General features: G+C 45.3%; 2 protein-coding genes and 1 pseudogene across 2 annotated transcripts; all 3 read left to right on the forward strand.

Moving 5' to 3' along the window:
* The first annotated feature begins 4670 nt into the window (after positions 1–4670).
* Positions 4671–8380, forward strand: LOC124966550 (probable ATP-dependent RNA helicase DDX28; annotated as a pseudogene).
* Positions 8381–12622: 4242 nt separating this feature from the next.
* Positions 12623–14404, forward strand: LOC124966561 (DPEP2 neighbor protein-like). Its single transcript, XM_047527918.1, has 2 exons — positions 12623–12689; positions 14073–14404. The coding sequence occupies exons 1-2, from the start codon at positions 12623–12625 to the stop codon at positions 14402–14404; spliced, it is 399 nt and encodes a 132-aa protein (XP_047383874.1).
* A 10908-nt stretch (positions 14405–25312) lies between these two features.
* On the forward strand, positions 25313–27002 carry LOC124967054 (DPEP2 neighbor protein-like). The gene is made up of 2 exons (XM_047529004.1): positions 25313–25379; positions 26767–27002. Exons 1-2 carry the CDS (start codon positions 25313–25315, stop codon positions 27000–27002), a joined length of 303 nt encoding a protein of 100 aa, XP_047384960.1.
* The last annotated feature ends 435 nt before the right edge of the window (positions 27003–27437 follow it).

Here is a 27437-nt window from a genome sequence, read left to right on the forward strand (position 1 = left end):
GCCGTGTATGGAGAGCAAGCTCTCTACCACTGAGCTACATCCCCAGCTCTATTCTTTCTCCTCACTCCCTTCCTCACTTCCTTCCTTCCTTCCTTCCATTCTCTCTCTTTCTGTTTTTCTACCTCCCTACCTTCCTTCCCTCCCTCCTTTCTTCCTTCATTCCTTCCCTCTTTTTCTTTCTTTATTTCTTTCTATCTTCCTCTTCCTTCCTTCCATGCATCCTTCCTTCCTTTCTCTTACTTTCTGTTTCTTTACTTTCTTTCTTTCTCTCACTCTTTCTATTGCCTTTCTCTCTCTTTCCCACTCGCTCCCTCCCTTCCTTCCTTCCCTCCTTTTCTTTCTTTCTTTCCATATGTCTCCAAGTAAAAAGGATTAAACCCAGGGGAACTCAACCTCTGATCTACATCCCAGCTCTCTCCCTCTTTAAATTACTTAAGGCAGTACTGGGAATGGAACCCACAGGAGATTTAACACTGACCTACATCCTCACCCCGTTTTATTTTATCCAGAATCTCGCTAAGTAGCTGAGACTGGTCTCACATTGTGGTCCTACTGCCTAAGACTCCTACAAAGCTGGGATTGCAGGCCTACACACCCACACAGAGATGGTTTGCCTTTTGTAAAGAAAGGACACTGAAATGATGATGTGCTCATTTTGTAATGTCATCTTGTCATAAACACATCTCAAATTAGGTTAAAATTGGACTGTCATTCCTCCTTTGTAAAGAAGTCACTGGAGAATTCCTTTGGCCTTGGAGCACCTTTAACAGCCTTGCCACTGTGCACCACCTTGAAATGTGACGTTTGTCCTATCACTTATAAATCTGGAGCCCCAACATGAACAAGAAACCCCACTGTTGAGCAGAACACCTCTGTCTTACCTGTGTAATCCTGGGTAGGCCCGTAGGCCTCGTTTTCAGACCTCACTTGTAAAAAGGTGAAAGTGCAATTCTTTTCTTGTTTTCTTGGGGGTTCCCAGGTCAAAACCAATGACTCACATCTACAACCCATCAAAGTATTCATCTCTGGGGCAGAAGAACGTCAACATGAGCCCACCTTTGCAGTTCTTCCTGACTGGAGTGCTTTTATGAATCTCCAATTTTTTGGTTCTTTGATTTCCTACACTGCGGATTGAACTCAGGGTACTAAACAAACTGGGGCACATCCCCAGGAATTTTTTAATTTTAAAAAGAGGGAGACTCTCACTAACTTGCTTAGGGTCTCACTAACTTGATGAGGCCGGCTTTATCTAGAAAAATCTCCTGCATAGGGCTCCTGAGTCAACAGATCAAAACATACCAAGGCCATATAATAACCTATATTCAGACCCAAGACTAAGGACAGTTTCCTGACCCCCAAATTCACTCACATCACTGCCCCTCCAACAGTTTAATGCAACCTAGCTGTCTCTGTGTTGATTCATGACGCTCAGGTCAGTCTCAGAATTTGGGTTTCTCTTGCTCCCCTGGGGTCATGGGCTGTCCCAACCCCCAGCTGAGCTCCACTGACAGTGGCTATATGTCAAGTATATGGGTCTACAGGCCAGAAGGGAAGGCCCAGGCAGAATTATCTACTTTTACCATGCTTTCCATAAAACACCAAGGGTCTGACGCCTACCCCTCAAGTCACCCATTCTTTTCCTGATCTCAGTGGGTAGTGACGACATCACAAGCAACAGTTTCCATGGCAGGGTAGCTAGGAAACTTCCCTACCAGTTCTCTACAAGACACCAGCGAGTCTGGCTGCTCCAGAGAGAATGTCTGACCGGATCATTTATATCCAGTCTAACTTGTCTTCCATGTCATGGGAGACCAGTGCAGCAGGTAGGCCTAGGCCAGGCATCTGTAATGGAGCCCTTGGTAAATACACAACCTCACTGGACGGCCACAGGTTCCATTTGGGCTGGCACATCACTCCTCAGGACTTCCCCGGCCATGAGTGAGACCAAAGATCTGCTGCTCCCTCAAGGTCCCACAGTGCTTGTGCTCACTGCTCAGGGCAAGTCTTCACAAAGGTCCTGATCTCTGTCATTCCAGCCTTCCCCTTCAGACTCCCCAGTTGCTTCCACAGAGCCCAGTACACTGCTACTCATCTACGGTCCCAGCTACTTGAGGCTGAGGTGGGAGGATCACCTGAGCCCAGGAGATGGGTTCAAGGATCTGGGTGGGGAACAGAGTGAAACCTCAGCCAAAAGGTGAGATTCCCTTCACCAAATCAGAAAGGAGGCTCAGGGCATTCCTGTGTTGCTAAGGCTGGTCTTGAACTTGTGATCCTCCTACATCCACCCAAAGCTGATGGGATTACAGTTGTTCACCATCACACCCAGAAGAAAATACTTCTAAAATGAATACATGAATGAATGACTGAGATTCAAGGCCATACCAAGCTCTTGCTCCTAGGATTTCACTAATTTTTAAAATAAGTGAAACTTTCATATTTCTGAAGCACTCATTAGATGCTACTCAATGTCTGCTGTGTACTCCAGGAAAAGAGAGGAACTTTAGGCATTGTCTGAGGATGTGACAAGAAATTAGGGACAATGGGCAGGCAAAGACTTAGACAAAATCCAACCCCTATGAGATTTTGAGGTAATTATAAAGGCTCCAGCATAATGAGAAGGCACATGCATACCTAATCAGCTAACACTACTCTGAATAGTTGAACACAATTTAAATAAACAAACACACATAGGTACCGCTCTTTTCTGATATTCCTTCAATTAACTCATCTGGTTTGGTGCAAAGCAATTCTTTGTTTTATATCTGAGGAACAATGGTACATGGAAATGGATGAAACTCGTCAGGCCAGATCCAAGGAGCGATTCAGATAAGAAACAGTGAGCTCTGAGTTTTTAGAATCATAATAGTAGTATAGAAGCTGAGCAGGGAGTCACACACCTATAATTCCAGCTATTTGGGATGCTGAGATAGAAGGATTGCAAGTTCAAGGCAAGTCTGGGCAAAGATGTAAAACCCTGTCAGACCATGAAATTTAAAAAGGGTGGAGGATGTTTATTGGTAGTACTAGAGTGCTTGCCTATCATGTGTGAGGTTCTTAGTTCAAGGTTTCCAGACCAAAACATAAGATCTCTTAATGTACAATACTGACAAATTACTCTTCTTTTGATGTTTTTTGTTTTGTTTTGTTTTGTTTTTACTGAACCCAAGGCATCCTCGTATGCAAGAGCTCTCCCAACTGAGATATCTTCCTAGTCCCACGTACAATTTTCTCCAGAATATTTTGTGTAAGGAATCCCGCCTCCCAACCACTTGTCAATCTGCGATTCTCCCGTTGGAGGAATTTCCGGCTTATGTTGCCGTAATCTTCCTGCCTCCCACATTAACTTCTAATATGTCATTGGTCCATCAGTCAGTCTGTAATAATTCTCCTCCGCCATCGGTTCCTCCCAGCCCTCAAAATTCCAATTTGAGGAGAAACCATGCGCCATGTTTCTTTTCCTTCTTCCCTTCCCAGAGGACGTGAATCGCTGCATAAAATAAAGTTCCTCTTGAGACCTGTTTCTGTGGAGCGTTTTTCTGGGAGTTATCCATGAACCACAACTGCCCCTAACATTTTGAATCCATACTTGATTGAATCTTCAGAAATGCATCCTGAGGTTAGGAAGAGCCACCTGTATTGGTGGCACTAAATCACATTTTCCAGTTGTTAAGAACCTACAATGTAATCAATCCACAAACCTTATCTCCCACCCCAGAACTTCAGACTACTAAAAATCTGACACCCAGTTTCAGAAATTTTCAGGAAGTATGACTAGTGTCGTTTTTTTTTTTTTACAACTTCAATATCTAAATCTCAGCCAAATATTCTTCCTGACCAGGCCTATGTACCATAAGCCACAAATATGATGACTTCCGAAGTGTAACTGCATCTTTACCACTACACTCTGAGAATTTAAGGTATCTGAGAGTGAAGGTGAGTCGGAAGGTGAGAGTGACTTCAGGATGAGAACTTGGGAAGGGCGACAAGGAATCACAGAGTGCAATTTGGCTTTAATATATTCTGTTTTTTCTTTTTTTTTTTTTTTTTTTTTTTCCAAGGTGGAGATGTCACCCCTTGAAACGGGGACTGAAGACCTAACTTCCCATTTCAGAGAATTAATAAGCGTAAGGACACCATTTTGTACAGCGATTCTGAGTCAGAGTGGGGCGGGAATTGAGCCTAGATTTACAACTCCACACCCTTGTCTCAGCCCCCTGGCGGACCATTCATTCAACGCTGGCAAAACACTTATTACCAATATTTCCCCAGGCTCCACAAGTCTGAAAAGGACGCCGCATCCCTCACCCTCACAGTTTACAAGGGGAGCCTGGCACTGAACAAGCCCTCAAGAGAGGCAATGAGGACTACAAACCAGAACCTCAAGGAATGGGCACAATCCAGGAGACACCAGCATATCTGGTCCATAGGACGAGGGCCCCACTCCCGCCTGGTCCCCGCTCCTGCCTACAGCGCTCTCCCCACCCCAAGGTTGGTCTCGTTCTGGATGTCTCCATTCCTGTTCACACCTGCACACCTAGCGGTCACTGAATTGCAGACACCTGGCCAATTCCTGATGACCGCCAGCTCCGCATGCCGAACTGAACTGCGCCAGCCACCGTACGCCAGGGAGCGGCGCATACGTGACGTCACTGAAGTGCGCCTCTCCAGCCGCAAGGGCAACATGTCTCTGGCACGGACGAAGTTGCTGTTGTTGCTAACCGATCGGTGGCTGCAGGCGCCCCGCGGAATCTTGTCGGGCCGCGGTCCCGAGGAACCACTTCCAGTGGTCCGAATTCCGCGGGCTTTACATCGGCGGCAGGCACAGCCACAGAGCGGGCGTCAAGTGCTAAGCGGCCAGTGTTAGTGAAACCGGGAACACTGCTCGTCTCCGCCTGGCGAACCGAGTTGAATCAGCCAGCGCGTCTCACGCTGGGACATTGGGAGTGCTCAACGCTCGCCTCGCGTGGCTGGAGACATCCCCGCGTGCATGGGGACTATTTCTCCGTCGCGCGCGCACAACTGGACGTGCCACCGCTGCGACACCTCTCGTCCCAGGGCAGCTTCGCGGACCTGGGTCCGAAGCCCCGGGTGCTGCGGGCACTGCACAATGCTGCTCCCGAAGTCTTTTGACCCACCACTGTGCAGTCACGCACCATACGCCCGCTGCTTCGAGGCAACCACCTTTTTGCGCCGCGGAAACTGGCATTGGCAAGACTCTAAACTATCTACTTCCACTGCTGCAACGGATCCTTCATCGTCTGGTTCTGGACATCCACCGTGTACCTGCTCCCAAGGGTCTGGTCCTTGGGCCTTCCTCAGAATTAGCGGATCAGGTACAGGCTGTGGCCCAATTGCTGGGCAGCTCCTTGGACCTTCAGGTGCAGGAGCTAGGGGGAGGCCATGGCATGTGTAAAATTAGGCTGAAACTGTCCAAACACCCTTCAGCACATGTTCTAGTTGCCATTCCGGGGGCTTTCTGGAAGGCCCTGAAGAGTCAACTGATGACCCTGGAGCAACTCTCTTTCATGGTGTTGGATGAGGCGGACATGCTGCTGGAGGAAAGCTTCCTAGACCTGGTGGACTACATCTTGGAAAAGAGCCAAAGCCCAAGACCCAACTCACTTAGAAGACCCCTTTAATCCCAAGGCTCAGTTAGTGCTGGTGGGAGCCACATTTCCTGAAGGGGTGAGCCAGTTGCTGAATAAAGTGGGGACCCCAGGATCTCTCACCACCATCACCACCTCCCAGCTCCACTGCATCATGCCTCATGTCACACAAACATTTCTGAGGCTGAAGGGAGCAGAGAAGGTGGCAGAGTTGCTGCAGATCCTCAAGCAGCGTGACAAAGAAGAGAAGCCTGCAGCCTCAGGAACTGTCCTGGTGTTCTGTAACACCTCCAGTACTGTTAACTGGCTGGGATATATTCTGGATGACCCCAAAATCAAATCCTAAGGCTTCAGGGACAAATGCCAGCCTCAATGAGGGCAGGCATCTTCCAGTGCTTCCAGAAGGGATCCCAAGACATACTGCTCTGCACAGACATAGCCTCTTGGGGCCTACACAGCACCCATGTGGAGCTGGTTGTCAATTATGATTTTCCCCTCACCCTGCAAGATTACATCCACAGAGCAGGGAGGGTGGGCTGGCTTGGTAGTCAGGTGCCAGGTGCACTTGTCAGCTTTGTGACCCACCCCTGGGATGTGAGCCTAGTGCAGAATATTGAACTGGCAGCTTGTAGAAGGAGAAGCCTTCCAGGACTGGAAATCTCTGGGAGACAGCCATTGCCTCGAATCTTGATTCTGGCTCAGTCAAATGTGATTCTGGATTAGGGATCTTTCCTGGTGTCCTGGGAGTGTGAACACACTTGTCGCCTAGGCTGCCCTTAATACCTCTCAGGGCCTGGTGAGCTGCTAGTGGCTTTGAAAGATGGCCTACTGGCCAGTATTGGAATAATGGAGCATTGGACCAAAGTAGCATACTCTTTCACATAAAATGTGAAAAATAAAATAGATTTTGGTTTTAGTCATATTGTCATTTCTAGCAATAAATAAAGTTTTCATGGTCTGCCATAACAATAATCATCATTGCGGCAGACCTCATTGTGTTCTGATAATGCATACTCCCAACTGCCAGTAGTAGGACAAAGATCCTGTTGAGTTTCTTTTCTTTTTCTGCAGTAATGTGAATGGCAAGCTGTCTACCACTATGCTAAGACCCAGGCCACTCTATCAAAAAATGAGAGCCGCAGGCTGAGAGCGTAGCTCTTGGAAAGCATGTGCTTTAGCGTGCATGAGGCTAATGGGGCTCCATTCCCAGAACCAAAATGAACATCTGATGAGTGCTTCCATGTGTAAGTGGTGTACATGTGTGTGAGAAGAGGGGCCAGAATGAGAAGATGACACTGGCCCATCTACAGTCCACCCTTCCAGCTATCCATTTATTCAACAACCTTTTATTGAGCACCTCTTACATCCCAAGTACTGTGCTAGGTGTTTAGAAGATATTATTGAGGGAGATGAGCCCAGCTCCTCTTATCAAGCACCACCAACAAAGGGTGAGACAAGGAAATGGTACAATGAAAGGGGGCTGGGTTGTAGCTCGGTGATAGAGTGCTTGCCTAGTGTGTGCAAGTTCCTGTGTTTCACCCCCAGCAATAAACAAAAATTTTTAAAAATTCAAGTAATCATAATAGGCATAAAAAAAATAAAAAGAGGCCTGGTTTGTGGCTCAGTGGTACAGCACTTGTCTAGCATGTGTGGGACACTGAGTTTGATTTTCACCGGGGCATATAAATACAATAAATGCCCATCAACATCTAAATAATATTTTTTGAAGTTCCATTGTCTAAGAAAAGGAAAATAACACTACGGAGTGCTGAATACTACATGAAAACAGATAATCAGAGAAGGATTCTTTAAAGAGAGAGCATTTCTTCAGAGATGCAAGTGAGAGAGTCAGGGAAGGAGCTGAAGAGGGAGCATTCCTGGACCAAAGAGCACAAGTAAAGACCCTGAGGTAGAAATGAGACTGACCGACTGCAGGAGCAGGAGAAAGGCTTAGTGTGGCCAGGAAGGAAAGCTTGAGAAGCAGGAAAGTTGTGGTTGGAGAACTGGGTGTGAGTGGGACCCCAGAGGGCCATGTCAGCAATAGTGAGGAGTGTGGATCTTGTTTTAGGTGTGAGGGGAAATTAGAGGACAGATTTGCACAGGGTGGTGAAGAAATCTGATGAAGATATTAGAAAGATCACTCTGCCTGCTGTGAGCCTTGGCAGTAAGGTGCTGGCAGTTACCAGTGGAATGTCTATCTCAGCAGTTAAGGGGACAGTTGTTCCTGGAGAATCGGGTGGGGGCAGTCCACAGAGAAGGAATAGCACAAGGTTAGGCCTGTGTCCCAAACCTGCCCACAGAGCAGCCCATAATTTGGAGGCCAGCATGAGCAACACTATCTCTAAATAAATAAAGTCTTCCAACAGACACCAGTTTATAGGAAAAACAAGGGGTAGAGGAACGTGTTCAATGACACCATAGGATGCAATCAGGAAAGTGAGAAACTGAAAAAAACTCAGGGGCTAGGAGTGTGGCTCAGTCACAGTGCTAGACTAGCATTGGGAGGCACTGGGTTCAATTCTCAGCACCACATATAAACAAATAACGGTCCAAATACAACTGAAAATAATTTTTTGAAAATTATGCCAAGGACATGATTTTTTCCAAAAAGAATTATGAGAAAGATAAAAGAGGAAAGAGGAACCTAGAGATTGAACCATAACATACCTATTAAAATTCTAATTCAAATAAATCTATTATTTAAATATGGGACAAGAGGGAATATTTGAACTTCATGATTTATGAAAATAAACGTATTGTTCCTTTCTTTAGAGTCATAAATGTATGATAGTTGGGTTTTTTGTTGTTGTTGCTGGGTTTTCTTTTTCTTTTTCTTTCTTTTTTTTTTTTTTTTTGTGCAGTTTTCGGTATTCAACCCAGGACCTGCGCATGCTAGACTCGCACTCCACCTCTTCTACTACTGAGTTACACTCCAAGCCTTTCTCTCTACTTTTATAATACATGTTTGCCATTTTCTCTTAAAAAAAAAAAAAAAAAAAAAAAAGGGCTTCTCAAGTACAGCTGGTTGTTCAGTCCCACTTGAATCGGTGAGGGCTCAGATGGTCCCTACACAGGGTAAGCCAGCTTGTGGCAGCCATGGAAGGGAAGGAGGCAGGATTCCTATGGGGGTGGTCTGTGCTAGCCGACTACGTACTATTACAAAAGCACCTCTGACAACCTCACACCTGAGGTGGCCACACTGAGCCAAAGAGATGGCAAGTCTGAACTTGAGGATAAATGTCAGATCATACATGCTGTGCAGATGTTTCCTTGGTCAGAATGGCTCCCAGGACTGGTGCCCCTGCAACCCATGTTTGCTTATGCCAGCACATGTGACTGCACACTTCTCCCGTCAGCTATCGAATGCCCCAGCATATGAACAGCACCAGTGCTGACCAGCAGAGGATGTCTGAACAAACAGATGGATGCAAGGAAACAGGATTTCCTGCTGAAAGGAGCAGAAGTGGAGGGACTTAAGGGAACCCACCTTTCCTGGCCAGGAGGGCATCACTTGTTTCTCTGCCTGCCCACAGCTCACCTTTCCCACCTAGACAATGAGGCTGCTAAAACACTACCTTACTGTTCGTAGCGGTGCATGCCTGTAGTCCCAGCCACATGGAAGGCTGAGGCAGATGAACTGCAAGTTTGAGGTCACCCTAAACAACTTAGCAAAGCCTGTCTTCAAATAAAAAAATAAAAAGGGTTGGGCATGGTGGGGCCAAACTTGTAGTGGCCCAAACCTGTAGGACCAGAAGACTGGCAAGTTGAGGCAAGGACTATTCAAGGCCAGTCTCAGCAATATTGAAGTGCTAAGCAACACAGTGAGTCCCTGTCTCTAACTGATGTATCCTTCTTAATGCAGCTCAACAATAGATACTCCCATCATTAACGTTCGAAGATGACTATTATAAGAAGAAGATACGGACTTCAATGGTAGCTCAGTAGGGGATCCCTAGCCTGGCATGTATGAGGCCCTGGATTCAATACTAAGCACCACATATACAAAATAAAACAAGACACATTAACAGATAAGAATATATTTTACAAAAAGAGTAAATATTCCCTTTCCTTTAGAAACAAGAGATTTTTCAATTTATACTTTTATTTCTTGTGTTTTGAGGTCCTTCACCAAAACCCCCCATTCTTTTTTGTTTAATATAATCATTTTTTTAGTGTTAAATGGACACAATACCTTTATTTTGCTTTTTTAATTGGATTTTATTTTATTTATTTATTTATTTATTTATTTGTTTGTTTGTTTATGTTTTGCTTTTTTAGTTCAATGTGGTGCTCAGGATCAAACCAAGTAACTCACACCGGGTAGGAAAGTGTTCTACTACTGATCTACAACCCCAGTTTTCCCCATTCTTTTTGAGACAAGATCTCCCCCTAAAGTGCTGAGACTGGTACCCAACATGAGATTCAGAAACTGTGGAGTAAAGTGGGGAGCCCAGGATCTCTCAACACCATCACCACTTCTCACCTCCACTGTGTCATGTGTCATGTCACACAAACATTTATGAGGTTGAAGGGAGAAGTGGTGGCAGTAGAATTGGTGCAGATCCTCAAGCAGCATGACAAAGAAGATAAGTCTGCGCCCTCAGGAACTGTCCGGGTGTTCTGTAACAGTCCAGCACTGTCAGCTGGCTGGGACATGTTCTAGATGACCACAAAATCAAACCCCAAGGCTTCAGGGACAAATGCCAGCCTCAGTGAGGGCAGCTATCGTCCAATGCTTCCACAAGCGATCCCAAGACATACTGCTCTGCACAGACATAGCCTCTGGTTTGAAGTGATTTTACCCTCACCCTGCAAAACTACATCCACAGAGCAGACAGGTGGGCCGGCTTGGGAGCCAGGTGACAGGGGCGCTTCTCGGCTTGTGACCCATCCCTGGGATGTGAGCCTGGTGCAGAAGATTGAACTGGCAGCTTGCAGAAGGAAAAGCCTTCCAGGACTGGCATCCTGTGGGACACAGTCTTTGCCTCAGCAAGCTTGATTTCGGCTCACTCAAATGTGATTCTGGATAAGGGATCTTTCCTGGTGTCCTGCATGGGTGAACAAACTTGTCACCTAGGCTGTTCTTAATGCCTCTCAGGGCCTGGTGAGCTGCTTGTGGCTTGAAAGAGCTACTGGCCAGTATTGTAATAATGGAGCATTGGACCAAAGTAGCATAGTCTTTCACATATACCGTTGAGAATAAAACATTTTTATTTTCTGCCATTTCATTTCTAGCAATAAATAATGTTTTAATGGGTTGCCTTAACAAGTATTACCATTGGACCAGACTTCATTTTATTTGATGATTCATACCCCAAATTGCCACATGTAGGACAAAGAGTCATTTGAGTTTATTTTCTTTTGTTGCAGTGTATGGACGGCTAGCTCTATACCCCTTAACTACATCCCCAGTCCTATTGTTCGCCTTCTCTTTCTTTCTTTCTTTCTTCCCCCTCAGACCATTCTTTCTCCTTCATTTTTACTTTCTTTCTTCCTTCCTTCCTTTCATTCTTTCCTTTCTCTCTCCTTCCCTCCTTTTCTCCCTCCCTCCATCCTTTCCTTCCTTCCTTCCCTTCTTTTATTTCCTTCTTTCCAATTTTCTTTCAGTAATAAGGATTAAACCCAGGGGCACTCCACCTCTGAGCTACATCCCACCTCTCTCCCTCTTTAAATTACTTACTTGTCGTACTGGGAATGGAACCCACAGGAGCAATACCATTGACCTATATCCTCACCGCGTTTTATTTTTATCTAGGGTCTCGCTAAGTTGCTGAAACTGGCCTCACATTGTGGCCCTCCTGCCTAAGACTTCTGCAAAGCTGGGAAGGCAGGCCTACATACCCACACAGAGCCTCTTAGCCTTTTGTGAAGAAAGGGGACTGAAAAGATAATGTGCTCATTTTGTAATGTCATATTGTCATGAACACAACTCAAACTTTAGGTTAAAATGGACCTGTCATTCCTACTTTGTACAGCCACTGGAGAATTCCTTTGGCCTTGGAGCACCTTTAACAGCCTTGCCACTGTCCACCACCTTGAAATGTGACAAGTTTGTCCTACAGTTATAAATCTGGAGCCCCAACATGAACAAGAAACCCCACTGTTGAGCAGAACACCTCTGTCCTACCTGTGCAACCCTGGGTAGGCCCGTAAGTCTCCTTTTCAGAGCTCACTTGTAAAATGAGGGTGCTATTCTTTTCTTGTTTTCTTGGTGGTTCCCAGGATGAAACCCAATGCCTCACATCTCTAACCCATCAAAGTATTACTCTCTGGGGCAGGAGGAGGTCAAGATGAGCGTATCTTTGCATTTGTGCCCAATAGAAATATTTTTCCTAATGACCAAATTTTTGTTCTTTTCTTTTGTACACTAGGGATTGAAATCAGGGATACTAAAACAACTGAAGCACAACCTCGGTGTTTTTGGCTTTTTAAAGAGGCAGGCTCTCACAGACTTGCTTAGGGTCTCACTAAGTTGATGAGGCTGGCTTTAAACTAGAAAAATGTCCCGTATATGGCTCCTGAGTCAAGAGATCACACCACACCAAGCCCGAATACTAACCTATGTTCAGGCTCACGATTAAGGAGAGTTCCCTGACCCCCAATTCACTTACATCACTGCCCCTCCAACAGATTAATGCTTAGGCTCAGGGTCATGCAAACTAGCTATGTGTGTGTTGATTCATGACGCTCAGGTCAGTCTCAGAATTTGGTTTTCTCTTGGTCCACTGGGGTCATGGGCTGTCCCAGCCACCAGCTGTGCTCCACAGACAGTGGTTATATGTCTAGGATATGGGTGGGGAGGCCAGAAGGAAAGGCCCAGGCAGAGTTCTCTACTTTCACCATGCTTTCCATAAAACACCAAGGGTCTGATGCCTAACCCTCAGGTCACCCATTCCTTCCGTGACCTCAGTGGGTTGTGATGACATCACAAGCAACAGTTTCTATGACAGGGTAGCTAGGAAACTTCCCTACCAGTTCTCTACAACACACCAGTGAGTCTGGCTGCTCAAAAGAGAATGTCTGACTGGATATATTATATCCAGTCTAACTTGTCTTCCGTGTCATGGGGGAGCAGTGCGGCAGGTAGGCCTAGGCCAGGCATCTGAAATGGAGCCCTGGTAAATACACAACCTCACTGGACGGCCACACGTTCCTTCTGGGCTGGCCCAACACTCCTCAGGACTTCCCCGGCCATGAGTGAGACCAAAGGTCTGCTGCTCCCTCAAGGACCCACAGTGCTTGTGCTCACTGCTCAGGACAAGTCTTCACAAAGGTCCTGATCTCTGTCAATCCAGCCCTCCCCTTCAGACTCCCCAGATGCTTCCTTCAGAGCCCAGTACACTGCTACTCATCTATGGTCCCAGCTACTTGGGGCTGAGGTGGGAGGATCACCTGACCCCGGAGTTGGGCTCAAGGATCTGGGTGGGGAACAGAGTGAAACCTCAGCCAAAAGGTGAGACTCCCATCACCAAATCAGAAAGGAGGCTTTCTCCACATTCTTCCTTCATAAGACGCTTACAAAAGCGTGCTGTGCTTTCATTATCAAATGATGGAGCACTTTGAGGAAGAGCTCTTGGCCTCTCATCAACCTCACCTTCAGACACAGACACCTTTTCCACACTGTCAGGGATACACACACTCGGGCCCCTCCCACAGGTCCCAGTCTGATCTGCTGAGGGACAGGGTGGTGCCATGCAGCTGGGAAGAACAGAAGAGCCAGAGGGACAGAGCAAGCAGTAGTCAGACTGGAGGTCTGAGGAAATGATGTCTCGGGAAGTGGAGGGTAGAAGGCTATTGGGCCTGACCTTGGCACCCAGAATCTGGACCTGGACCTCTGGATACCTCTGTCCCAGAATATGGCCTGCAGAAAGTGGTAGGGCTGGACACACTGGTGTGCAACCACAGTGCCAGCTACTGAGGAGGCTGAGGCAGGAGGATGGCTTCACTCAAGAGTTCCAGGTCAGTCTGAGGAAACATAGCAAAACACCATCTCAAAACAAGAAAGGCCTTAGAAAACTCCATAAAAACCATACTAGAATTTGGTGCGGTTCAAACAGGCTCTATCAATGGATCCCAACAGAAGCCACCAACATCACAAGGGTTTTAAACAATTTATATTAGACCCTGTATTCCAAAATTGAAAATTATTCCTTTACAGTCTCAGAAATGACAGGTCTTAAAATTTGTATTCGTTGTAGAATGGTAGATGAGGCAGTGCTGTTAGTGACCATTTTGTGGTCTGACTGTGCACTACCTGATTCCATTGGCTCCAGGAACTCACGTACTTTACAGAAAGCATCTCTTGAAGAGACAGATAACATCCAGGGAGGTGACAGGCAAAGGCTGTATTTGTATGCTAAGCAGATAAGAGGGCTTCAGTCAGAACAGGAAGAAACTGGAGAGGGAGGTGCTGGTGGCAAAGCGCATAAGGCGGAAGTGACTGATGGGTTCTGGGTTTCCTTCCAGCAGCGGTGCCTCCCGCGTCTCCTACACCTGCATACTACCATGTCCTCTACCAAGGATGTGCAGAAACCCAGGTGGGCTGGCATGGGGAGACATACTGCCTGGTTGGTGGCTACCGGCTCTATGGGGACGCTCCGTTGGCCACTCCAGCCAAAGACAAAATAGAGAGGCCAGCAGAGAAGCCAGCAGAGAAGCCCAATCAGAGAGCTAGAGGGGCTCCCAAGAAACGCCGAGCACCATCAGAGGCAGAAAAAACCTTGGGTTGCCGTGGCCCCAAAATTCGACGCTTGGTCCACACTGAAAAGAGACAAAGGCCACGGAAGCTTGCTGGCTGAGCCTCTCTGAGGAAAGAACAAACTTCTGATGCATCCTCACTTTTTCATAGTTATATTTACTGTATTTAGTTGGGAGAAATAAAAATGTTTAGTGTTGCTGTGTATTGACTGTGATGTCATTCAAACTTACAAAAATTTGAGGGATGCGCTGGAGGATGTTTCACGGGATATTCGACAGTGTTGCACCCAGGGCCTTGCTTATGCATGCTGTGAGGAACTGCTAGACCTTATAATAGTGTCTGCAGAGCTTGGTAGAGACTGGGTCTCTATTAAAGTCATCCTCTATACTCCTCTTCAGTCTTTGTAAAGGTAATCTTTCTGTTGAAAGAAAATTATCAACAATTTCCCCATCCTTTTCTTTTTCTCTCCGCAGTACCGGAAACTGATTCCAGGGTTGCTCTACCTTGGAGCTAGGTGCCCAGTCCTTTCTGTTTTTTTATTTGGAGACAGGGTCTGGAACGTTACAGAGGCTGACCTCAAACTTCAGATCCTCCTGCCTCAGCCTCCCAAGGATCTGGAATTATTGGTGTTTGCCATCACACCTTGGTTCTCCTTACAATTTTACCACAATTATTTTTATGTTTTTAGTTCTCAATGAACCTTCATTTCATTTTTTTTTATTTCTACGTCATGCTGAGAATCAAACTCAGTGCCCTATACACACCTACAGGCAAGTGCCCCACCACTGAGCCACAACTCCAGCCTACTTCTCATTTTCTACATTTCTTGTGTTCTACACACTGCAATGAATTACTTTAATAATTAGTATATCAGAAAAACATACCAGTGGAGAGAATCCTTAAAATCCTGAAAGAAAGTGAAAAAGCAAATCAAAAAAATGCAGTATACACACCGTACTAATGAATGCTCATGACATGTGCTCAGAAGGTTTACAGTTGTTACAGTTTAATCTCATGTTCAGTGATGACAGATTAAATCTGAACATTAAATCACACAGACTGCCAGCACCTCCAGAATGGGAGGCAGGGACATCACAAGTACAAATCCAGCCTCAGCAACTTGGTCAGACTCGATCTCAAAATAAAACTAAAAAGGTTGGGGATATGACTCAGTGGATAAACCTCCTTGGATTCAATTCCTGCTACCAAATAACAACAACAACAAAAACACTCTCCACACACTGGCCATGCTGGGCCTCACTTTGAGAACTGGTAGGAGGAGGAGGCACTAGCTCTGCATTAGACACACGAACCTTCCAGGCCTCAGGGAAGCACAGGCACTCACCCAGCTCCATCTGCCCTTCACCTCACACACACACACGCCAGCCCTTCCTCAGCAATCTCAGGACCTCAAATTCAGCTCACTGCCCCTTCGCCAGTAGTCTCACACAATGGAATTTCCTTCTTTCCTTCCTCATTTTTTTCTTTTATGCCAGAGATTATACGGTCAAACTATAAGAAGAAGAAAACTTAAAAGACTAAAGATTCCCCCTGCTTAAGGAATGGGAGACCTTTCAATCTACATTCTTTTTTCTCGCCTTTCTACTGCAGTCCTTTCCATAACGCTCAGTACTGTTTCAGAGAAGGTCCACATGAGTTGCTGAGATTGGACTAAACCTTGAGACCGTCCTGCCGTAGCTTCCACAATGGCTGGAATTACACGTGTGTACCACTGGGCACAGCTCAGTCTATACTTTTTAACTGCCTTCAATTTTTGCACCATGAGGACAGAGAACATAGTTAGCTGGCATGTGCCAGTACGGCATACTGCTTGGTATCTGCTCTGAATGGCTAGTGCCAGTCCCTAATTATATTAACAGGACCCCAGGACTGTAAATTTCCTACCTATAGAAAACCAAATAAATTTACAGTTTCCTTCCCAGAAGAGACCATAGCCCCTACTTTCTTTTTGTCTTTCCAAATATAATCTATAAGTAAAACATAAACATACATAAATATTCACTCCCCAGTTTCCTGAAATAAACAGTAGTATATTATAAGAAATTCTGCTCATTGCTGTTTTTCACTACATCATGGAGATCATTCCAAATCATTTCCACAATGCTCCTTACATAACTCAGGAACACACTGACATAATCAGAGAAAACACAGTCATAAGTTTTCAACTCCTCACAGACAGTTTCAAATTGCTGAAATTTCTTGAAGCTGCAGTCTATGAGGCCTTCTGGTTTCCAAGGTGGCAGGCAGGTATGATGCAGCCTCCTGACCTCAAGCATTGCTGTCAACCCGGGTGACTCCTCAGAGCAAAGTGACTGACTCCAGACAGTGAGCCAGGGGGACATCTCTGATGTCTGCACTGCCTATCTTCTGCTCACCCTGCCACAACGCTCCCAAGGACAGCACAGTAATTGTCCCTATGATGCCTTACACTCAGCAACCTCACATCCCTTCATCATCGGATCCAAACCTCTTCTTTCCTCAGCTCCTGATCACAGCTCAAAACCAAGAATCCTGCTTCCTGGCCACCAGTCTTTCCGCCCCAATTCCAAACACTCTTCCCAACATCCCACAACCAATCATTTCAGAGCCTAGACGTAGCTTCCCCATCTCTACCCTACTGCCAGTCTAATCTACCAGACACTTGGCTTCTGTGTTGAAGAGAGAGGTGAACCATACTTAAAGTCCAAATCCAGCTCAAATGATTCCAACCAAAGTTTGACATCTTTCACTCCTTGGATTCCTCTTCCTCTCCCACTTCCCAATCCTCAGGTCAAAATGAGCTATTCGAAGCTGTCTCCACCTCCTGGTGGCCTCAATACTACTCTCATCATCGAGTCCTATATGTCTTCCTCAAGGACCACATTTCCTCTGAAGAAACAAGTTGAAGGGCAGCCTTTCCATTCTGTTCTCAGGCTTACCATGACCCTCTGCTCTGACTTCATTTGAGATGACATTTATACTGCATCATCTATTATTCTAAATGTATGCCTCACTTTTTTCTTTTCGTAATGTTTCATTTATTCATAAAAAAGTTTTTATGTACAAAACAAGATGATATTTGTTTCCCAGAATTAAAAGGACTCTTTAAATAGTAAAACTCAGAACAAGGATTAAATGGTGCTGTTTTTCACATAAGCACTTAAGTGAACAAATTCTTCACAAGGAAGCTATCAGACATACACTGAGATGCTCAGGACCACAGCTATGCCCACCAGACTCCCCCTGTGGGCACAGATCTGCAATAGGACAGAGAGCAGCTTGATGAACCTTTACGTTCCTCATTTAGTTATATGTGGTGCTGAGAAATGAACCCAGCACCTCATGCATGCTAGGTACACAATCCACCACTGAGTCACAACTCAGCCTATATGTTTCCACTTTATTCATGAAAAGAAAAACACCTGTTCATAGTATTTTTCTTTGCTTTTTTTTTCATCAGTGCTTAGCAACACTGCGGTTGAATCCAGGGCCTTGTACATTGCCGGAAAGTGCTATACCACTGAGCTATTTCCACAGGCTTTCATTATTTTATTTGGAGACAGGGTTCTCCTACGGTGCCTAGGATGGCTTCATATTTGCAATTCTCCTGCATCAGTCTCCGAGATAACTGGGATTACAGGCATGGGCCACCAGGCCTGGTCCTGTTCCAGTTTTGCCCATTGATCCACTAACATCCTTTCCAGCATTTTCTCCATCCACAACAGGATCTAGCCCAGACTAGACACTGTACCTCACCCTCACATCTCCTGACCTTCCATTTTTAATCTCCATACTATATTTGTGAGGAACATAAAGAAATCCTTCACCTTGGTGGAATAGTCTTTTCTATAGCCCATGATGACATCAATACCAGCTACATCGTTTTCTCTGGGAAATCATGAAAGAAAAGAGGTAATAAACATAAAACTTGATGAAGAAGCGTCAAAAGCATGAACAGGTCTGTGCTAAAGAACCTCTGGCTGTGTCTCTCACTCTATGGAACACACCACCCTCAATGACAGACATCATCTGAGCAGAGTTCCAGACAAAACACAAATGTGTGTACACATCTGAAAAGAGCTAGGAATTGAGGACTTTCCCATACTGCAGTTGTGTCAGAGAACTCAAATACCCAGTAACAGTCATGCTAAATCAATTCCAAAGTATCATGTCTCACTGAAGAAATGAAAACCATTGTCAATGCAGAGAAGTGACATCAGAAGAAGAGCCCTTTGCCAGAACAACTCTTCTGGCACAAGTTACATGATGACCTTCATTTGCTGAGCTGTGCGGATGACTTACTCCAAAACTCTCAAATGCAGAAGGACCCTGACCTCATTCTCTGGTTTGTATAGTTAACAGTCTGTGATCAACTACAATTATTGTCTGAGTCCCTTCTTGCTATCACTGTCATCAAAACAAAAGCTAACACGAACGAAGCACTCCCAATGTGTGACATGCTCCAAATAACATGCCTGATTTCCTTTACCCTTCCCTGTAACAGAGGTGGGTAGTACTAATGGTATAGTTTCACAGAGTAAGGAACCAACTTATCAGCAAGGCTAAGTAACTTCCCAAGCTCACACAGTTAACCAGTAGGAAACCCAGAATTGCAATCCAGCTGTATCTAAACTCTAAAACTCACTCTTTGATCATGGTACTCTTCTGCCTTTCTTAACTCAGGAAGCAAGAGGAATTACCAATTAAAGCTTCAGGACTCACAGTCAGGAAAATCCCCAGAAAGGGAATCCCAGGAATAAACATTCGATATGGGCCCTCACACGAGGGTCTCTGGGAACTGGGAACAGGGGGTACATGTGACTCCCGGGACAGACTTGAGATGTCATTAGAGAAAAGGAAATCAGGCTCAGCTCAAAACAGAAAGTAATCGGCTACAAGGCACAAGGGTGGATCACCTCCATGGTCATCAGTGACACTAAGACCTCTTCTCTCACAGGAAAAACAAAGGGAGCTCAGGAGGGAGAAACTTACACAAGCCTGGCCACAGCCAGGGCTCCCTCTGCATCTGAGGTCCCCTGGGAACACGAAAGCCTTCATCAACCAATCAGTGCCCTGATAAAGGCAGATGTGCACACACATACATGCCCATCTCCCCACCAACATGTCCCACAAACACAAACACATACACATTCATGCCCATAGGTAGTGTGAACCATTTGTCTCCCAGTAAGCCAGCCCAATGGATGAGCTCACTGGGAAAGGAAAAAAATGGACTTGGAAGACCTAAACAATGTCCTTAATGCTATTCTTACGTTCAATCATACAAAATCATGAACAAAAGAATCTTCTAGAAAACATGCAGATACCTACAACTTAGGATTCCATAATTATATGTCTACATATTGCCATCATTATTAAAATCCTATACATTGGGAGGTGGAAGGAGGGCTAGAATGGAGGAAGGAGGGACTGCATAGAGGGAAAAGAGGGGTGGGAGGGGTGGGGGGAAGGAAGATATAACAGAACGAATCAAACACTATTACCCTATGTAAATATATGATTACATAAATGGTATGCCTTTACTTCATGTACAAACAGAGAAACAACAGGTATCCCATTTGTTTAGGATAAAAATAAATTTAAAAAACATAAAAAAATATAAAATACAAAAATTAAAAAAAATAACCTGAACATCTTTTGGGAGCTATTTCTAAGAGAGCACCAAGGAATGTCCAGAGCAAGAGAACAGGTCAATGGAGTCTTTGGAACCCTAACGTAAAAGCATAACCACCCACAAGCAGGAGAACACACTTGCAATCCCAGCAGCTTGGGAGGCCAACACAGGAAGACTGCAAGTTTGAAGCCAGCCTCAGCCATTTAGAGGAGCTCTAAGCAACTCCGTCAGATCCTGTCTCAAAAGAAAGAATACAAAGGGCTGAATATGGCTCAGGGGTTCAGTGTCCTTGATTTCAATCCCTTCTAACAAAAAGCAGAAACAAACAGAGAGTTTAACTACTCTGGAGGAAATCTAATTCGTCCGAGAGGAAATAAATACAGACTACACAAAAAGAAACACCAAAACCTGAATATAATCAATGCTAGGGATTCAAAAATTAATATACAAGTCATGTTGCCAAGCAAAAGATTCCTGTAATTAAGTAAATTAAATCTGAGACTGGAGGCATGGAACTGACTGTGGCAGCCTGATGTCCACACACTGACTCCCATAGTGTAAGCACTCACGAACGACACTTCCAAAAATGCTCAAGTCAAGTCTTCACGAAGCCACTGCTGAGTGAGGAAACTCAGGCATTTGATGCTGGCCGGCACAGGACCTAACTTATGACAACCCAACACACAGGAAGCCTCAGGAAGACACTTGACATTGGGGTCTCCTGTCATCTGGAAGACCACTCTGCTCTGTTCTCTTTCACAGGTGCGCAAGACTACTCGGTCATCAGGGGCCACGAAATCCACTGTTCTGAGCACCTCTACAAGAAAACACAAACACATGGGGTACAAGTTCAGCATAGCCTAAGCCCTGCAGGTGAACACAGCAAAGCATAACCTGGAATGGAAAAAAAGGATCACAGACGTTTGTGCTTCTGACGTGCTGATGATGGTCCATCTCACCACCCAGGTAATGGTTTGTTCACTTTATCATTCTTTCTTAAACTGCATGTTTGGGTTGTATGCACTGTCTGAGTGATTACAAACATTTTACAATTTTTTGAAATATTGGAAAAAACGTACATACACTGAACTTTGTGTTTCAATACTGGTTAAAATTGTCCTGCAAGATGGCACTTTGAGGTGCAAGTGACCATTTCTTAATTACAAAGAGTGTGTCAGGAAATTGGAGTGGACGAGTACCCTTTCAGTCAATCTTCACTACTATTTGCAGTTGCCTATTTTCAAATGCATCTATTCACTAAAATTGAATTATACACCTAATCAATACATGTGGTGTTTCCACTCATTCATGGACAGTCACTAAGTGACAACAAACTGCAGTCACCTGACATACACATCTCCAGAAGATCAAACAAGGTGCCACTCTTGACTCCTTATTTTTAGCTCTGATATGAAATTTGTCCTTTTGACAGTATATGCAGCCCTTCAATTTTTGTACTTTTCTTAATGATGTCACTGTAGAAAATGGCTTCAATCATGGTGCTGAAATCCTCTTGAGTGACCGGTATTATTTTATATTTCATTCTTTCTTGTTTTTCTTTTTTTTTATTTTTTTTATTTTCTTGTTTGGGTACTAAGGCACTGGACCTGTCAGGCACATCCGCAGGGGAATTTGTATTTCATGTAGAGACAGGGTCTCACTGAGATGCTTAGCTGTTCACTTTCGCTGAGGTTGGCATTGAACTTGCGATCCCTCTGCCTCTTTTATGCTCTTAAGCACAAGAAGGCTGTTATGAACCGTACTGTGTGTTCCATAAGCCAGGGTCAGGTATGACAATGTAGTGCTATTGGTTCCTGAGTTCAAGGTTAATGAATCAATGGTGTATTGGCTGGAGCTGCCAGTAGAGCTTTGTGGTACAGCACAGGCTTAGAATGCACAAAGCACTGAGTTTGATCCCTAGCACCTAAATAAATAAACAGCAGAGCTTTGAACACATACACACATAAAATCAGTTTAGGTGCCACTCAGGAGATAAAAATGTGACCAGAGGCTAGCAAAACCCTAATCCTGTATTTCCCCTAGGATCACTCAGTTCACTATTCACAAACCAATTTTCCTTTGCTCAGCAACTTCATAGAACATAACTTCTAGGAATAAGAAAAATCAACTATATTTCATGTATCCTTCTTAATGCAGCTCGACACTTGCTACTAACATCATTAACTTTCAAAGATGACTACTATAAGAAGAAGATGCGGACTGCTATTGTGACTCAGTGGGAGAGTACTTGCCTGGTATGTATGAGGCCCTGTTTTCAATACTCAGCACCACATATACAAAATAAAACAAGATATATTAACAGCTAAAAATATAATTTACACAAAGAGTAAATGTTCCCCTTTCTTTAGAAACAAGAGAATTTTTCAATTTTCGCTTTTTCTTTGTTTGGGGTCCTTTACCAAAACACCCTATCCTGTTTTGTTTAATATAATCATTTTTTCAAGGTAAATGGACACAATACCTTTATTTTGCTTATTTATTTTAATGTGGTGCTTTCCATCAAAATCCAAGTAACTCACACCTGCTAGGAAAGTACTCTACTTCTGATCTACAACCCCAGTTGTCCCCTTTTCTTTTTGAGACAAGGTCACCTTAAGGTGCTGAGACTGATCCCAAACGTGAGATCCAGAAGGTGTGGAGTAAAGTGGGGAGCCCAGGACCTCTCACCACCATCACCACCTCCCAGCTCCATTGTGTCATGCCTCATGTCACACAAACATTTCTGAGGCTGAAGGGAGCAGCAGTGGTGGCAAACTGTGCAGATCCTCAAGCAGCGTGACAAAGAAGAGAAGCCTGCGCCCTCAGGAACTGTCCTGGTGTTCTGTAACAGCCCAGCACTGTCAACTGTCTGGGATATGTTCTGGATGGCCACAAAATCAAATCCTAAGGCTTCAGGGACAAATGCCAGCCTCAGTGAGGGCAGGCATCTTCCAGTGCTTCCACAAGGGATCCCAAGACATACTGCTCTGCACAGACATAGCCTCTCGGGGCCTACACAGCACCCATGTGGAGCTGTTTGTCAATTATGATTTTCCCCTCACCCTGCAAGATACATCCACAGAGCAGAGAGGGTGGGCCGGCTTGGGAGTCAGGTCCCAGGTGCACTTGTCAGATTTGTGACCCATTCCTTGGATGTGAGCCCGGTACAGGAGATTAAACTTGCAGCTTGCAGAAGGAGAAGCCTTCCAGGACTCGCATCCTCTGGGAAAGAGCCTTTGCCTCAGCAATTGATTTCAGCACATTCAAATGTAATTCTAGATTAGGGATCTTTCCTGGTGTCCTGAAGGGGTGAACACACTTGTCACCTAGGCTGCCCTTAATACCTCTCAGGGCCTGGTGAGCTGCTAGTGGCTTCAAAGATGAGCTACTGGCCAGTATTGGAATAGTAGAGCATTGGACCAAAGTAGCATAGTCTTTCACATATATTGTGGAGAATAAAACTGGTTTTATTTTCTGACATGACATTTATGGCATAAATAATGTTTTCATAAACTACCTTAACAAGAATTACCGTTAGGCCAGACTTCATTATATTTGACGATTCACACTCCAAATTGACTCATGTAGGACAGAGACTTAGTTGAGTTTATTTTTTTTCTTTGCCGTGTATGGAGGGCAAGCTCTCTACCTCTGAGCTACATCCCCGGCTCTATTCTTTCACCTCCCTCCCTCACTCACTTCCTATGCTCCTTCCTTCCCTTTCTTCTTTCTGTTTTTCCCCCTCCCTCCATTCCTTCCTATCCTCCCTCCTTCCTTCAATCCTTCCCTCTCTTTCATTCTTTCTTTCTTTCTTCCTCTTCCTTCCTTCCATTCTTCCTTCCTTTCTTTCGTTTTCTTTCTTTTCTTTCTTTCTCTCTCTCTTTCCTTCTATTGCCTTTCTCTCTCACTCTGACTTGCTCCCTTCCTTCCCCCCATTCCTTTCTTTGTTTCCATATTTCTCCCAGTGAAAAGGATTAAACCCAGAAAAACTCAACCTCTGGGCTACATCCCAGCTCTCTCCCTCTTTAAATTACTTAATGCGGTACTAGGAATGGAACCCACAGGAGATTTAACACTGACCTACATCCTCACACCGTTTTATTTTTCTACGGTCTCGCTAAATAGCTGACACTGGCCTCACATTGTGGTCCTCCTGCCTAAGACTCCTACAAAGCTGAGATTGCAGGCCTACATACCCACACAGAGTTGGTTAGCCTTTTGTGAGAAAGGAAACTGAAATGATAATGTTCTCATTTTGTAATATCATATTGTCATAAACACATCTCAAATTAGGTTAAAATGGGCCTGTCATTCCTACTTTGTAAAGTCAATAGACAATTCCCTAGGTCTTGGAGCACCTTGAACAGCCTTGCCACTGTCCACCACCTTGAAATGAGACAAGTTTGTCCTATCGGTTATAAATCTGGAGCCCCAACATGAACAACAAGAAACCCCACTGTTGAGCAGAACACCTCTGTCCTACATGTGCAACACTGTAGGCCCGTAACCTCCTTTTCAGACCTTACTTGTAAAAAGGTGAGAGTGCAATTCTTTAATTGTTTTCTTTGTGGTTCCCAGGATCAAACCCAATGCCTCACATCTCCGAACCATCAAAGTATTAATCTCTGGGGCAGAAGGAGATCAACATGAGCCCATCTTTGCAGTTCTTCCCAATTTGAGTGCTTTAGAATCTCCAATTTTTTGGTTCTTTGATTTCATACACAGGGGATTGAACTCAGGGTATTAAACCAACTGGGGAACATCCCCAGAACTTTTTTAATTTTAAAAAGAGGCAGCCTCTCACTGACTTTCTGAGGGTCTCACTAAGTTGATGACGTTGGCTTTAAACTAGAAAAATCTCCTGCATAGGGCTCCTGAGCCAACAGATCACAAAACACCAAGCCCAAATATTAACCTATGTTCAGGTCCACAACTAAGAAGAGTTCCTTGACCCCTTAATCCACTCACATCACTGCCCCTCCAACAGTTTAATGCTTAGGATGAGGGACATGCAACCTACCTGGCTCTGTGTTGATTCATGACGCTCAAGTCAGTCTCAGAATTTGGTTTTCTCTTGCTCCCCTGGGGTCATGGGCTGTCCCAACCCCCAGCTGTGCTCCACTGACAGTTGTTATATGTCTAGCATATGGGTGGGGAGGCTAGAAGGGTAGGCCCAGGCAAAATTCTCTACTTTCACCATGCTTTCCATAAATGCCAGGGGTATGATGCCTAACCCTTCAAGTCACCCATTCGTTCCGTGACCTCAGTGGGTCGTGATGACATCACAAGCAACAGTTTCCATGGCAGTGTAGCTAGGAAACTTCCCTACCAGTTCTCTACAAGACACCAGTAAGTCTGGCTGCTACTGACAGAATGTCTGACCCGATATTTTATATTCAGTCTAACTTGTCTTCCGAGCCCTGGGAGAGCACTGCGGCAGGTAGGCCTAGGCCAGGCATCTGAAATGGAGCCCTTGGTAAATACACAACCTCACTGGACGGCCACAGGTTCCTTTTGGGCTGGCCCAACACTCCTCAGGACTTCCCCGGCCATGAGTGAGACCAAAGGTCTGCTGCTCCCTCAAGGACCCACAGTGCTTGTGCTCACTGCTCAGGACAAGTGTTCACAAGGGTCCTGATCTCTGTCAATCCAGCCCTCCCCTTCAGACTCCCCAGATGCTTCCTTCAGAGCCCAGTACACTGCTACTCATCTACGGTCCCAGCTACTTGGGGCTGAGGTGGGAGGATCACCTAAGCACAGGAGATGGGCTCAAGGATCTGGGTGGGGAACAGAGTGAAACCTCAGAAAAAAGGTGAGACTCCCATCACCAAATCAGAAAGGAGGCTTTCTCCACATCCTTCCTTCATAAGACGCTTACAAAAGCGTGCTGTGCTTTCATTATCAAATGATGGAGCACTTTGAGGTGAGATCTTGGCCTCTCATCAACCTCACCTTCAGACACAGACACCTTTACCACACTGTCAGGGATACACACACTCGGGCCCCTCCCACAGGTCCCAGTCTGATCTGCTGAGGGAAAGGGTGGTGCCATGCAGCTGGGAAGAACAGAAGAGCCAGGGGGACAGAGCAAGTGGTAGTCAGACTAGAGGTCTGAGGAAATGATGTCTCAGGAAGTGGAGGGGAGAAGGCTATTGGGCCTGACCTTGGCACTCAGAATCTGGACCTGGACCTCTGGATCTCTCTGCCCCAGAATACGGCCTGCAGAAAGTGGTAGGTATGGACACACTGGTGTGCAACCATAGTGCCAGCTACTGAGGAGGCTGAGGCAGGAGGATGGCTTCACTCAAGAGTTCCAGGACAGTCTGAGGAAACATAGCAAAACACCATCTCAAAACAAGAAAGGCCTTAGAAAAATCCATAAAAACCAGGCTAGAATTCAGTGTGGTTCAAACAGGCTCTATCAATGGGTCCCAACAGAAGCTGCCAACGTCACAGGGGTTCTAAAACAATTTATATTAGACCCTGTATTCCAAACCTTGAAATTTATTTCCATTATTCTCAGAAATACAGACCTACAGAAATTTGCCTCAGTTGTAGAAGGGGAGATTAAGGAAGTGCTGTTTGTGATCATTTTGAGGTCTGACTGTTCTCTTGTTGCTTCCATTGGTTCCAAGAACTCAAGTACTTTACAGAAAGCACTCTTGAGGAGACAGAAAACATCCAGGGAGGTGACAGGCAAAGGCTGTGTTTGGGATGCCAAGCAGATAAGAGGGATTCAGTCAGAACAGGAAGAAACAGGAGAGGGAGGTGCTGGCAGAAAAGTGTATAAGGCGGAAGTGACTGATGGGTTCTGGGTTTCCTTGCAGCAGCGGTGCCTCCCACGTCTCCTCCTACACCTGCATACTACCATGTTCTGTACCAAGGATGTGGAGAAACCCAGGTGGGCTGGCATGGGGAGACATACTGCCTGGTTGGTGGCTACCGGCTCTATGGGGACGCTCCCTTGGCCACTTCAGCCAAGGACAAAATAGACAAGTCAGCAGAGAAACCAGCAGAGAAGCCAGCTGAAAAGTCAACAGAGAAGCCCAATCAGAGAGCCTGAGGGGCTCCCAAGAAACGCCTGGCACCATCAGAGGTGGAAAATTCCTTGGGTTGCCCTGGCCCCAAAATTTGAGGCTTCAACCACACTGGAAAGAGACAAAGGCCACGGAAGCTTGCTGGCTCACCCTCTCTGTGGAGAGAAAAATCTTCTGATGCATCTTCTCTTTTTCACACTTCAAATTTCTATATTTATGAGAAATAAAAATGTTTATTATTGCTGTATATTGACTGTGATGTCATTCAAACACACAAAAATTTGAGGAACACACTAGAGGAAGTTTCAAACAGTGTTCAATGTGTCGTACCCAGAGCCTGGGTTAAGCATGCCGTGAGGAACTGCTAGACCTTATAGTAGTGTCTGCAGAGCTTGGCAGAGACTGGGTCTCTATTAAAAGCCATGCTTTATTTTCCTCCTCCTTCTTTCTAAAGGTAATCT

Source organism: Sciurus carolinensis, chromosome 16, assembly GCF_902686445.1.
Source record: "Sciurus carolinensis chromosome 16, mSciCar1.2, whole genome shotgun sequence".
Classification (NCBI taxonomy): domain Eukaryota; kingdom Metazoa; phylum Chordata; class Mammalia; order Rodentia; family Sciuridae; genus Sciurus; species Sciurus carolinensis.

Coding starts and splice junctions, on each gene's coding strand:
- LOC124966561 (XM_047527918.1), top strand. CDS start 12,623: ATGTCTGACTGGATATATTATATCCAGTCTAACTTGTCTTCCGTGTCA. Junction 12,690..14,072: donor ATGGGGGAGCAGTGCGGCAG/GTAGGCCTAGGC, acceptor GTTTCCTTCCAG/CAGCGGTGCCTCCCGCGTCT.
- LOC124967054 (XM_047529004.1), top strand. CDS start 25,313: ATGTCTGACCCGATATTTTATATTCAGTCTAACTTGTCTTCCGAGCCC. Junction 25,380..26,766: donor CTGGGAGAGCACTGCGGCAG/GTAGGCCTAGGC, acceptor GTTTCCTTGCAG/CAGCGGTGCCTCCCACGTCT.